Source organism: Eulemur rufifrons, chromosome 18, assembly GCF_041146395.1.
Source record: "Eulemur rufifrons isolate Redbay chromosome 18, OSU_ERuf_1, whole genome shotgun sequence".
Lineage (NCBI taxonomy): Eukaryota > Metazoa > Chordata > Mammalia > Primates > Lemuridae > Eulemur > Eulemur rufifrons.
This window is the reverse complement of record NC_091000.1, coordinates 2,527,353-2,540,370: the sequence shown is the minus strand read 5'-3', so window position 1 is coordinate 2,540,370 and position 13,018 is coordinate 2,527,353. Positions and strand designations below refer to the sequence as shown.

Sequence of the window (13,018 nt, the reverse complement as noted above, 5' to 3'; positions counted from 1 at the left end):
ACTGGAGTTAAGTGATATCTCATTGTGGTTTTGATTTGCATTTCCCTGATGATTAAAGATGTTGGAACACTTTTTCATATGTTTGTTAGCCATTTTTATATCTTCTTTTGAAAAATTTCTATTCGTGTCCTTTGCCCACTTTTTGATAGGGTTGTTCGATTTTTTCTTACTGATTTTCCTGAGTTCTAAATAGATTCTTGTTATCAGTCCTTTATCTGATGTGTAGTATGCGAAAATTTTTTCCCATTCTGTAGGTTGTCTGTTTACTCTCGTGACTGTGTCTTTGGCTGTGCAGAAGCTTTTTAATTTGATCAGGTCCCATTTATTTATTTTTGTTGTTGCTGTGATTGCCTTAGGGGTCTTCTTCATAAATTCTTTGCCTAGGCCAATGTCTGTAAGAGTCTTTCCTACGTTTTCTTCTAGAATTCTAATAGTTTCTGACCTAAGGTTTAAGTCTGTTATCCATCATGATTTGATTTTTGTGAGAGGTGAAAGCTGTGTGTCCTGTTTTAGTCTTCTACATGTGGCTATCCAGTTTTCCCAGCACCATTTATTAAATAAGGAATCTTTTCCCCAGGGTATGTTTTTGTCTGCTTTGTCAAAGATTAGATGGCTATATGAGGATGGTTTTATATTTGGATTTTCTGTTCTATTCCACTGGTCTGTGTCCCTGCACTTATGCCAATACCAGGCAGTTTTAAGAACCACAGCCTTGTAGTATAGTTTAAAGTCTGGCAAATTAATACCTCCCATTTTGTTTTTGTTGCTTAAAATTGCTTTTGCTAAATGGGGTCTTCTCTGGTTCCATACAAAGCGTAAAATTATTTTTTCTATATCTGTGAAAAATGATGTTGGCAATTTAATAGGGATTGCATTGAATCTGTAGATAACTTTGGGCAGTATAGACATTTTAACAATGTTGATTCTACCGATCCATGAGCATGGTATGATTTTCCACCTATTTACATGTTCTGCGATTTCCTTCCTCAGTGTTTCATAGTTCTCCCTATAGAGGTCCTTTACCTCCTTAGTTAAATATATTCCTAGGTATTTTATTTTCTTCGTTGCTATTTTGAAGGGTATTGAGTCCTTAATTTGGTTCTCCGTTTGACTGTTATTGGCATATATGAATGCCTCTGATTTGTGTGTATTGATTTTGTATCCTGAGACTTTACTGAATTCATTGATCAATTCCAGGAGTCTCTTGGTTGAATCCTTGGGGTTTTCTAGATATAACATCATATCATCAGCAAAGAGTGAGAGTTTGATCTCTTCTGTCCCTATTTGGACTCCCTTGATTCTGCTCTCTTGCCTGATAGCTCTTGCAAGGACTTCCAATATTATGTTGAAAAGTAATGGGGACAGTGGGCAGCCTTGTCTGGTTCCAGTTCTAAGTGGGAATGCTTTCAGTTTTTCCCCTTTCAGTATGATGTTGGCTGTGGGTTTGTCATATATGGCTTGTATCATTTTTAGATAGGCCCCGTCTATGCGTATTTTGTTAAGTGTTCTTGTCATAAAAGGGTGTTGAATTTTGTCAAATGCTTTTTCTGCATCTATTGAGAGGATCATATGATCTTTATTTTTGCTTCTATTTATGTGGTGAATTACATTTATAGATTCGCGTATGTTAAACCATCCCTGCATCTCTGGGATGAAGCCCACTTGGTCGTGATGGATTATTTTTTTGATAAGCACTTGGATTCGATTTGCTAAGATTTTATTGAGAATTTTTGCATCTATATTCATAAGGGATATTGGTCTGTAGTTCTCTTTTTTTGTTGCATGCTTTCCTGGTTTTGGTATCAGGATTATGTTGGCTTGGTAAAAAGTGTTGGGGAGAATCCCATCCTTCTTGATAATGGAGAATAGTTTATGTAGGATGGGCACCAGTTCTTCTTTGTAGGTATGGTAAAATTCAGGTGTGAAGCCATCTGGTCCAGGGCTTTTTTTGGGGGGGCGGGGGGAGGTTTTTTATTGCTGTTTCGATTTCAGATCTAGATATCGGTCTATTCAGGAATTCTATTTCTTCCTGGTTGAGCCTGAGAAGGCTGTGTGTTTCTAAAAATTTGTCCATTTCCTCCAGGTTTTCTAATTTGTGTGCATAAAGATTTTTGTAGAATTCATAGATGATATCATGAATCTCTGTGGCATCAGTCGTGATTTCTCCTTTCATGTTCCTGATGGAGGTTATAAGAGTTTTTTCTTTTCTGCTCTTGGTTAGTCTAGCCAGAGGTGTGTCAATTTTGTTTATTTTTTCAAAGAACCAACTTTTTGTTTTATTAATCTCCCTTATGGTTTGATTGTTGTCCTTTTCATTTAGTTCTGATTTAATCTTAACAATTTCTCTCCTTCTGCTGGGTTTGGGGTTGGTCTGTTCTTCCTTCTCCAGCTCTTTGAGTCTATTCATTAGATTGTCTATTTGAAAGTTTTCTGTCTTTTTGGTATAGGCATTTATGGAAATAAATTTTCCTCTCAGGACTGCTTTAGCTGTGTCCCACAGATTTTGATAAGTTATATCTCCTTTGTCATTTAATTCAAAGAATCTTTTGATTTCCGACTTGATTTCTTCATTTATAAAATGATTGTTCAGGAGAAGGTTATTTAGCTTCCATGACTTTGAGTAGAAATGAGAATTTCTGTTAGGGTTCATTGTTACTTTTATTCCACTGTGATCTGAGAAGATGCATGGTATAATTTCTATATTTTTAAATTTTTTAAGACATGCTTTATGTCCTAGGATATGGTCAATCTTGGAGAATGTCCCATGAGCTGATGAGAAGTATATTCATTGGTTTTTGGGTAGAATGTCCTGTAGATGTCAGTCAGGCCCATTTGTTCTAGCATTCTATTTAAGTCCATTATTTCTTTTTTTATTTTTTGTTTGGAGGATCTGTCCTGTACTGTCAGCGGCGTGTTAAAGTCTCAGATTGCTGTTCCTCATGTTGGGTTGAATTTCATTGATCTGTTTTCTCTCTTGAGCCATTGTGATAACTGGGTTTTTATCTTTATCTCTTGAGTAGTTTTACATTCGTGGGTCTTTCTTGTGCTGGACCATGTGTAACTCTGTTTTGAGTACTTCTTGGAGAGCTAGTCTTGTCTTGGTGAATTCTCTGAGTTTTTGTTTATCTGACAATGTCTTAATTTTACCTTCATATATAAAACTGAGCTTAGCTGGGTACAGGATTCTAGGCTGGGCATTATTCTGTTTCAGAAGAGTGAGAATGGGGCCCCAATCTCTTCTTGCTTGTAAGGTTTCAGTTGAGAAATCTGGCGTGATTCGGATGGACTTTCCTTTGTATGTTACTTGTTTCTTTTTCCTTACAGCTCGAAGAAGGACCTCTTTAGTGGATATTTTGGTCAGTCTGATAACTGCATGACGTGGTGTCCTCCTATTTGGTATGAATCTCCCAGGGGTTCTTTGAGCTTCTTGAATCTGTATATCTAGAGATTTGGCTAGGCCTGGGAAATTTTCTTCAATTATATCTTCAAATAGTTTATTCAACCCTTGCTTATTGTCTTCTTCACCCTCAGGAATGCCGATAACTCTGACGTTAGGCTTCTTCACATAATCCCACATTTCTTGTACACTATGGTTTTTTCTCATGTTTCTTTGTTCTAACTCTGTGACTGACTTATTTAATTGGAAAGTGTTATCTTCGATCTCTGAGATTCTTTCTTCTGTTTGATCTACCCTGCTCTTGAGACTTTCCACTGTGTTTTGTAGCTCCCTGAATAAATTCTTCATCTCCAGGAGTTCAGTTTGATTTTTCTTCAATATTTCAATTTCTTTAGTGAATTTTTCTTCCAAGTCCTGGATCTTTTTTGTGGTTTCTTTGTGTTGGTTATCCATTTTTTTCTTGCGTAATGTTCAGCTTATTTATGATCCATGTTTGAAATTCTTCCTGTGACATGTTGCTATTTTGAATCTGGTTTGTGTCAATTGGTGGAGAACTACTAATCCTTTTTGAGGGCAAGGTTTCAGCTTGATTCTTTATACTCCCAGAGTTCTTTCGCTGAGCCCTTCCCCTCTGGATGAATCGTTAAGATCCCTTCTTTCAGCTTTAGTCTGGATGGGGGCATGCCGTGCGCGTCAGGTAAGCTGCCTCCTCTGTCGCTAGGAGGAGCCCTTCGCGTGTTGTTCAGGATTTTGCTACCTCCGCTGGGGGGGCTGCTCCTCTTCCTCTCCCAAGGTGGTTTCTGCCTGTCTCTCAGACTTTTCTTGCTCTCTGTGTCCCACGCTGATTCTCCGTGGATTCACACCGCCATTCTTGCGGGGGAGGGAACCTCTAGCGTTGTGGCAGGCCGAGATCCATGCCTTCCTCTGCGGGAGCACGAATCCAGGAGGTCACCACCGCTCCGCCATCTTTTTTTCCTCCATAACTATATATTTTATATAAATTATCTCACGTAATCTCTACAGCAAGGAGATAATGAGTATGGGATTTCTATGTTAGAGAAAAAAAATGTGAAGTTCAGAGTATGAAAAACGATGAAAAACATTACGAGTAAGTGGGTGTTTTAGGATTTGAGTGTAGAACTGTGTGTCCTACTTCCACTGTACACTGTGGTCTCCTTGAACAGCGCCTGGCTGTCCAAACACTGGCTGCTCTGCAAAGTCTGTTCCTGCCAGCCCCTGTCTTGGCTGCGCACCGTTCGCTTGCTTTCTGGGTTTAGCTTGTTTCTTCCTTCCCTAGGCCATTTAGCACACACCTCTTTAGTTTCTCTGTAACACACTGATTAATTTATGCGTTCCCCTTTCTCTTCTAGTTTCTAATCCTTTGAGAGAAAACATTGTGTCTTATTCATTTTGAATATTCATTATCTAGAACTGTGCTTGGCATTTAATAGGTACTTAATACATACTTTAATTCATGATTAATTTCTATCAAATATTGTGAATTTGTTTTCTCACAAAAATCATGTTGGATTTATGTATTGAAATAGAAGAAATCATTTCTTTAAGTGAATTAGTATAATACAGTTGATGAATATGATATGTGTCAGAAGTAATTACTAATTTAAATAAAAATAGCAGAATTTATACATTCAAAGTAATTTGTTTCTTTTGAAATAATCATATACAGAAATAACATACTTGTTCTAAAAATGCTACTGTTGTTCAGAACAACTTTGGAACTTGTTTTTATTTCCTCAGAATTTATGAAACCTTTGAATATATACTCCATGGTAATAAAACAGTCATAAAAGAGTTTCAATAAAAACCTTCAAGGTGAGAATTCTTGGTTGTGTGAGCACTAGGTATTTTAGAAAGTTATAGTCACATCTTAAACATCAGTATGCTTTTTCGGTAATGCCGGGCTAGGGGATGAAAGCCACGTTTCCGTCTCTGTGAAGGAAATAGATGTGGCGCCTCCAGGTGCTGCCCCTCACACTGCGCTTGCGCACGCCGAGGGTGGGGGAGGGGGCTGGCGCCTCACGGTGCTGCCCCTCACACTGCGCTTGCGCACGCCCAGGGTCGGGGGGCCGGCGCCTCACGATGCTGCCCCTCACACTGCGCTTGCGCACACCGAGGATCGGGCCGACCCGCGGCAGGCAGGTCTTCTGGCACCGTTTCCCGATAGCTTGTGCTCATGTCTTGTCTCTCTGTCACATTTTATAATTTTCACAATACTTCATCCTTTCTCATTATTATTATTGTATCTGTTGTAGTGACCTGTGATCAATGATCTTTGATATTACTGTTTTCATTGTTTTGGGTGCCATGGACTGCGTTCATGTAAGATGGCGAGCTTAATAAATGTGTGCATTCTGACTGCTCCACCGACAGTTCCCCTGCCTCTCTCGTCTCCTGGAGCCTCTCTACTCTCTGAGACAAAACAGTATGGAAATTAGGCCAATTAATGACCCTACCATGGCCTCCAAGTGTTCAAGAGAAAGGAAGAGTCTCACATCTCACTTTAAATCAAAAGCTAGAAATGATTCGGCTTAGTGAGGAAGGCATGTTGAAATTGTAAAAAGAAATCTAGAAGGCTGAATATTAGAACTGTATTACTACCTTATTCTTAGATGATGCTCAATTTTTATTGTGTCTAAAATGGATACTTCCCAGAAAGTCTTGTTTACTGGTTTGAGGAAGGGTAGAAGTAGGGAGTAGATTTCCTGCCATGTTGTTATTAGCATACCTATAAATGCCATTTTCATGTTTTCATTAAAGATTCAGAATCTTAATTTGTTTGGAGTCTAAATGGCAAGATAAAAACAAACACATATTAATGTAATATTTCAGTGAAGTCAGTCTTATTACCTGTACCCATCACTCTTTCCATTCTCATTTATGTTGGCATTTTTATAATGAGAGTTTTTATGCTGGGTGATTGATACTCCAACTTTAAGAAGATTATACCCAAAGTTGGAGAAATTGCAGAAGCATTTCTGTTAGAAGAGTAAGAATAATAAATATGTTTTCTTCCTACCAAAAGTTATAATGGATTTAAACTAAAGTGAGAAGACTAATATTGAATCTTTTCAAGACAGTTTGGTTTTTAGGATTATTTTATGAAACATGGATAATGCAATGGAAGCAGGTTTTTAGGATGACATGACATGATTATATTTACATCTGAGATTAGAGGGTTTTTTCCTCTGTTCATTACTCTGTTCCCATCACCTAGTGTAATGCCTTGCTCAATAAATAATTGAGGAATGAAAAAACTGCTTGTGTTAGAGTAGATAAACAGTGATCTTGTAGCTACCATTTTATTTCTTCATGCAAATACAAAATCCCCAATGTATTTTTTTATAGTTGGTGGCTAAAGGAGTAAAGAATTCTGATGTTTCTTCACCTTTGGGGCAGCATGAAGCAGGTGGCTCTCCATCCAAGCAACAGATGAGATCTGTTATTTCTGTGACTTCAGCTTTGAAGGAAGTGGGTGTGGTAAGTTTCCTAATATTTAGAACTCTTCAAAGCAAAGGATTATTTGAAAAGAAATTAAAAATTTAATGAGTTACATTAATTTCTAATGTTTCCTTAGGTTTTTCTAGGGAAAAAAATTACTTTTTAACAGTTTTTTGTTTACTCTGAATATTGGAGCATCTTTGCTCATAGATTTTATATCTAGGACCACCTGGTAGATGAAAATATGTTAAAATGATTGTTTTTTTTTACTTTAAAGGAATATTGGTATATATTAATATGTAGAGAGAAATGTACTGAAAATAACACAACAAACATTTTTATACATAACCCTTATGATTAACAAATGCTGACTTTTTAAAAAATAATGTCTCTTTGGTACTTGAAGTAACTCTAGGAATTAAGCCCAGCACGTTTACGTTTATTTGAAATTTTGTGACATAGCAATTGTTAGAGAACTCAGTGCGATTACAGTTAATTCATCAGTTTTTCTTTTACTTTCTACTTCCGAATCTCTATCATGCCATACAGATAGTAAAATAAATATGGACAAATAAAAAGTGTAAATTTAGAAGTATATTTTAAGTGTCTCTCTGAAGTGTGAAGACTGCTGTGGAGTTAAGAGAAAGGGGCTCATAACATGGAGTTTCTGCCTAGAGTTCAATAGACAGAAGAGAAAATGTCTGCTGAATCAGATGGCACATTAACCTCACTTTCTCCTTTCCTGGTAATCAGTGTCTGTGCTATGTATTTGTGGAGTTTTCATTAAGTTTTGCAGACAAAATTGGTACGCTTTTTTTTTTTTTTTTAAACAACCTTTGTGTTTGTCTTGAAAATAAGAGTAGGAAAATAGAAGTTTCTTGATCACTCTCAAGAACTTCATGTAAGAAACTATTGTTTTTCAAGTAGGTTTATTCTCTTTTTCTTTCTGATTACGTCTTTGCACGTGCTACGTTGTTACTTCAACTTTAGATACCACTGTGTGGTTCCCCTCCTGGTTCCCAGTCTCACATCTCAAGTAGCTGTGCATCTCTCTGGTTGTAGCGACTGCTAATTCCTGACTGCTTTACTGGGTAAAATGTTCTTTGTCTCATTTACGCAGATTACTTTAAAACTGACCACTGAATGCTCTTTTTATTTTTTTCAAATATTAAAAAATTTGAGGTAGTTATGTAACTAAATGGTTTTTCTTTTTGTGTCTTTTGTGTTGGTAAATGTCACTTAAAACTGAAAATTGCTTTTACTTACTCTGAATCTTCTAGATACCTTTGCTTTCATAGTTTTTATAACTACTAATTTCTTCTTTTCATATATTTTAAAATTCCAGGTGATCTGGATTGCTTTGATATTACTAATCAGAAGACAAGATTTATATTATTTGTAGTATAAATGACTCAGAACTCATTACTCTCTTTGTTTAAGGAGGAAAGTCAATTCTCAATTATATTTACTAGTATGGCTTAGCAAGACTATATATACATGAAACATAAAGGTAGTTTCAGAATAACCCAGCCTATCTTGAATTACTTTATCAAAACTTTCCCTAGTTCTAACTGAGAGAGTATATGAATTTTCCTTGTATTTCTACCATTGATTTAAAATTACCAAAAAATCAGGTACCAAACAGTAGGATATAGTTAAATATGTGAGCAGTGATCCAAAAATATGACAAATAATTGAGAATTTGCCCCTCTATATATTATCTGTTAATCAATAATATTTAAACGTTTGTCATTGCTGATAAGGAAGCTGTGTTAACATTTTACAGTAATAAAAAATTCACAAGGAGCAATTTAATGAAAAGCAAAAAGTAACAAAAATATCAGATTTTTTAAGGTAGACTTTTAAAGTAACGTTATTTCTTACTCTGTAACTATCTGTATTTAAAGGACAGTAGTTTAACTGATACCCAGGAAACCTCAGAAGACACACAAAAGACCAATAATTCTATTTCAGTAAGTACAATTTTCAAAGTTTCTCTGTCAATCATTTTACTTAATCATGTACATATTAAGATATAACATTTTAACTGTTTCAGAGTAAGCGAGAAATACTACGTAGATTAAATGAAAATCTTAAAGCTCAAGAGGATGAAAAAGGAAAGCAGTGTCACTCTGATACTTGTGAGATAATTGTTCATGAAGATGCCAAAGAGCATGAAAAAGAAAAGTCAGTTTCATCTGATCGCAAGAAGTGGGAGGCAGGAGGTCAACTGGTGATTCCTCTGGATGAGTTAACACTGGATACATCATTCTCTGATAGTGAAAGTATGTATAGAAATGTTAATATCCTGTTTAGATCCTGCATACATGTAAACTTTGTAGACTGGCCACTCTGAGAGAATTGAGAGAGGCTGGAAGAATTCTATATATTTTCCTTTTGGGAATGTAGAAATGACTCCTTCCCCTAATGAAATGTGAAGAATGGCGAGAACTGTTCAGCCTTAGTTGCAAGGATTTTTATTACAAAAGTGTATAGAACTAATGATACGTATTTAAATTGTATTACTTTAACTTTCTATACCATCTTAGATTAATCTGTTACTAGGAATAATTCTTGATGAGAACCAGAGTAGTGAACTTTGATAAAACCTCAGAAATGTCCCTTAGGCATTTAGCAGAGGTATTGAGAAAATCTGACCTAATGATTCTCTTATTCAGTAATAGTTCCTGAGAACCTACTATTTTCTTACATTGTCCTAGTCACTGGATATACAGCAAGGAACGAAACAGGAACATGTGTTCTTATGGAGCTTACATTCTAAAAGGGCAAGTCTGTCCTTGAACAAGTCAGATTTTAAGTCATTTTTTTTGATTGACTGTTTTTGTAGAATTCTTTCTTGCATTGGAGAAAAGCCCAAAGACTTGATAGTATTTATTTTCTTTATGTATTCAACAGTTTTTTATTGGGTACCTATTCTATGCCAATAATGGTGGTTAAAACACAATCTCTCCCCTTAAGGAGCTTAAGGGCACACACACACATACATACATACCAGATTTTATTAATCTACTCGTGAATTGATGGGCACTTAGGTTGATTCCACATCTTTGCAATTGTGAATTGTGGTGCAGTAAACATTCAAGTTTAGGTGTCTTTTTGAAAAAATGACTTCTTTTCCCTTGGGTAGATCCCCAGCAGTGGGATTGCTAGATCAAATGATAGGTCTACTTTTATTTCTTTGAGAAGTCTTATACTGTTTTCCAGAGAGGTTATACTAATTTGCAGTCCCACCAACAGTTCCTTTCTCTCTGCATACACTCCAGCATCTATTGTTTTTGGACTTTTCAATCATAGCCTTTCTGACAGATGTAAGATGATATCTCATTGTGGTTTTAATTTGCATTTCCCTGATGATTAGTGATGTTGAGCATTTTTTCATATGTTGGCCATTTGTCTATCTTTTTTGAAAAGCTTCTGTTCATGTCTTTTGCCAACTTTTGGATGATGATGTTTGTTTGTTTCTTGCTGATTTGTTTGAGTTCTTTGTAGATTCTGGATACTAGCCCTTTATCACATGTATAGTTTTCAACTACTTTATCACCTTCTTTAGGTTGTCTGTTTGCTCTGTTGATTACTTCCTTTCCTGTGCAGAAGCTTTTTAATTAAGTCCCATTTATTTATTTTTGTTGTTTCTGTTATTGCATTCAGGGTCTTAGTCATAAATTCTTTGCTTAGGCCAATGTCTAGAAGAGTTTTTCCCTACATTTTCTTCTAGAATTTTTATGGTTTTATGCCTTACATTTAAGACTTTGAATTAATTTTGATAAGTGGTAAGAGATAGGGGTCCTATTTCATTCTTCTACATGTGGCTATCCAATTTTCCCAGTACCATTTATTGAATAGGGATTCTTTTCCCCAGTGTATGTTGTTGTCTGCTTTGCTGAAGATCACTTGGTTGTAGATTTGTATTTTATATCTATGTTCTGTGTTCTGTTTTATTGGTCTATGTCTCTATTTTTGTACCAATACCATGCTGTTTTGGTTACTATAGCCTTGTTTGAAGTCTGGTAATGTGATACCTCCAAATTTGTTATTTTTGCTTAAGATTGCTTTGGCTGTTCGGCTATTTTTTGGTTCTAAATGAAGCTTAGGATTTCTTTTCTTTTTTTTTTCTTTTTTTTTTCTATCTGTGAGCTGTGAAGTTGGTATTTTGATTGGAATCACGTTGAATCTGTAAATCACTTTGGGCAGTGTGGGCATTTTGACAATGTTGATTCCACCAGTCCATGAGCATGAGATGTTTTTCCATTTATGTCATCTGCAATTTCTTTCGTCAGTGTTTCATAGTTCTGTAGAGATCTTTCACCTCCTTGGTTAAGTATATTCCTAAGTATTTTATTTCTTTTAGCTGTTGTAGTGACAACAGCTTTTGTAGCTGTTGTGAATGGCAGTGAGTCTTTGATTTGACTCTCAGCTTGACTGTTATTGGTATATAGAAATGCTACTGATTTGTGTACATGATTTTGTAATCCAGGTCTTTCCTGAATTTATCAACTTAAAGAGTCTTTTGGTGGAGTCTTTGGGATTTTCTAGATACAAGATCATACCATCAGTGAATATGGATGCAGCAATAGTTTGACTGACTCTTTCCCTATTTGGATATCTTTTCTTTCTTTCTCTTGCCTGTTTGCTCTGGCTAGGACTTCCAGCACTTTGTTGAATAGAAGTGGGGACAGTGGACACCCTGTCCTTTTATAGTTCTTAGAGGGAATACTTTCAACTTTTCCCCATTGGTATGGTGTTGGCTGTGGGTTTGTGACATATGGATTTTATTATTTTGAGGTATATTACTTCTGTGCCTAGTTTTTTGAGGATTTTTATCATGAAAGGGTGCTGGATTTTGTTGAATACTTTTCCTGCATCTATTGTGATGATCATATGGTCTTTGTTTTTGCTTCTATTTATATAGTGAATCACATTTATTGATGTTTAACCATCCTTGCATCCCTGAAATGAAGCCCACTTGATCATGGTGGATTATTTTCTTGATGTGCTGGTGAATTTGGTTTGTTAGTATTTTGTTGAGGATGTTTACATCTATATTTGTAAAGAATATTGGTCTGTAATTTTCTTTTTCTGTTGTGTCCTTTCCTGGCTTTGGTATCAAGGTGATACTGGCTTCATAGAATGAGTTGGGGAGGACTCCCTCCTTCTCAAAGTTATGGAATAATTTCTATAGTGTGGGTACCGGCTCTTCTTTATAGGTGTGGTAGTATTTGGCTGTGAAACTATCTGGTCTGGGGCTTTTGTTGTTGTTGGGAGATTTTTTTATTACCGTTTCAATCTTGCAGCTCATTACTGCTATATTTAGGAGTTCTCTGTCTTCCTGATTGAGTCTTAGGAGATTGTGTGTTTCCAGGAATTTGTCCCTTTCCGCTAAGTTTTCTAGTTACTACGCGTAGAGATTTTCACATTATTCATGGATGATATTTTGTATTTCTGTGGGATGAGTTGTAATATCTCCTTTTTAATTTCTGATTGAGTTTATTAGGGCCCTTTCTCTTCTATTCCTGGTTAATCTGGCAAGAGGTCTATTGATTTTGTTTGTTTTCAAAAACCAACTTTTTGCTCCATTGATCGTTTGTAGTTTTGTTTTCTGTTTCATTTAGTTCTTCTCTGACATTTGTTATTTCTTTTCTTCTGCTGGCTATGGGTTTGGTCTGCTCTTCTTTTTCTAGTTTCTTGAAATGTGTCAGTAGGTTGTTAATTTGTGATCGTTCTGTCTTTTGATGTAGACATTTAAGGCTATGAATTTTCCCCCTTCAGACTACTTTTTCTGGATCACACAGATTTTAATAGCTTGTGTCCCCTTTGTTGTTCAGTTCGAGGACTCTTTTGATTTCCATCTTAGTTTCATCATTGACACAAATATTATTCAGCAGCAGGTTGTTTAATTTCCATGACTTTGTGTATATTTGAGTGTTTCTCTTGGAATTGATTGCTAGTTTTATACCACTGTGGTCTGAGAAGACACATGGTATGACTTTAGTTTTTTTGAATTTTTTGAGACATGTTTTGTGGCCTAAGATATGAACAGTCTTGGAGAATGTCCTTTGTGCTGATGAGAAGAATGTATATTCAGTAGTTTTTTGGTAGAATGTTCTATAAATATCTGTTAGTTCCATTTGTTCTGGAGTCCGA

At 35.9% G+C, this 13,018-nt stretch overlaps 1 protein-coding gene across 1 annotated transcript in view; it reads left to right on the top strand.

The window, feature by feature from the left end:
- The window catches only part of NEK1 (NIMA related kinase 1), a 117,674-nt gene that overhangs the window by 63,996 nt on the left and 40,660 nt on the right, over window positions 1-13,018 (top strand). The window contains exons 23-25 of the mRNA XM_069493756.1: window positions 6,764-6,895; window positions 8,764-8,829; window positions 8,913-9,141. Coding sequence (XP_069349857.1) covers window positions 6,764-6,895; window positions 8,764-8,829; window positions 8,913-9,141 — 427 coding nt within the window. The remainder of the gene's footprint in view (window positions 1-6,763; window positions 6,896-8,763; window positions 8,830-8,912; window positions 9,142-13,018) is intronic.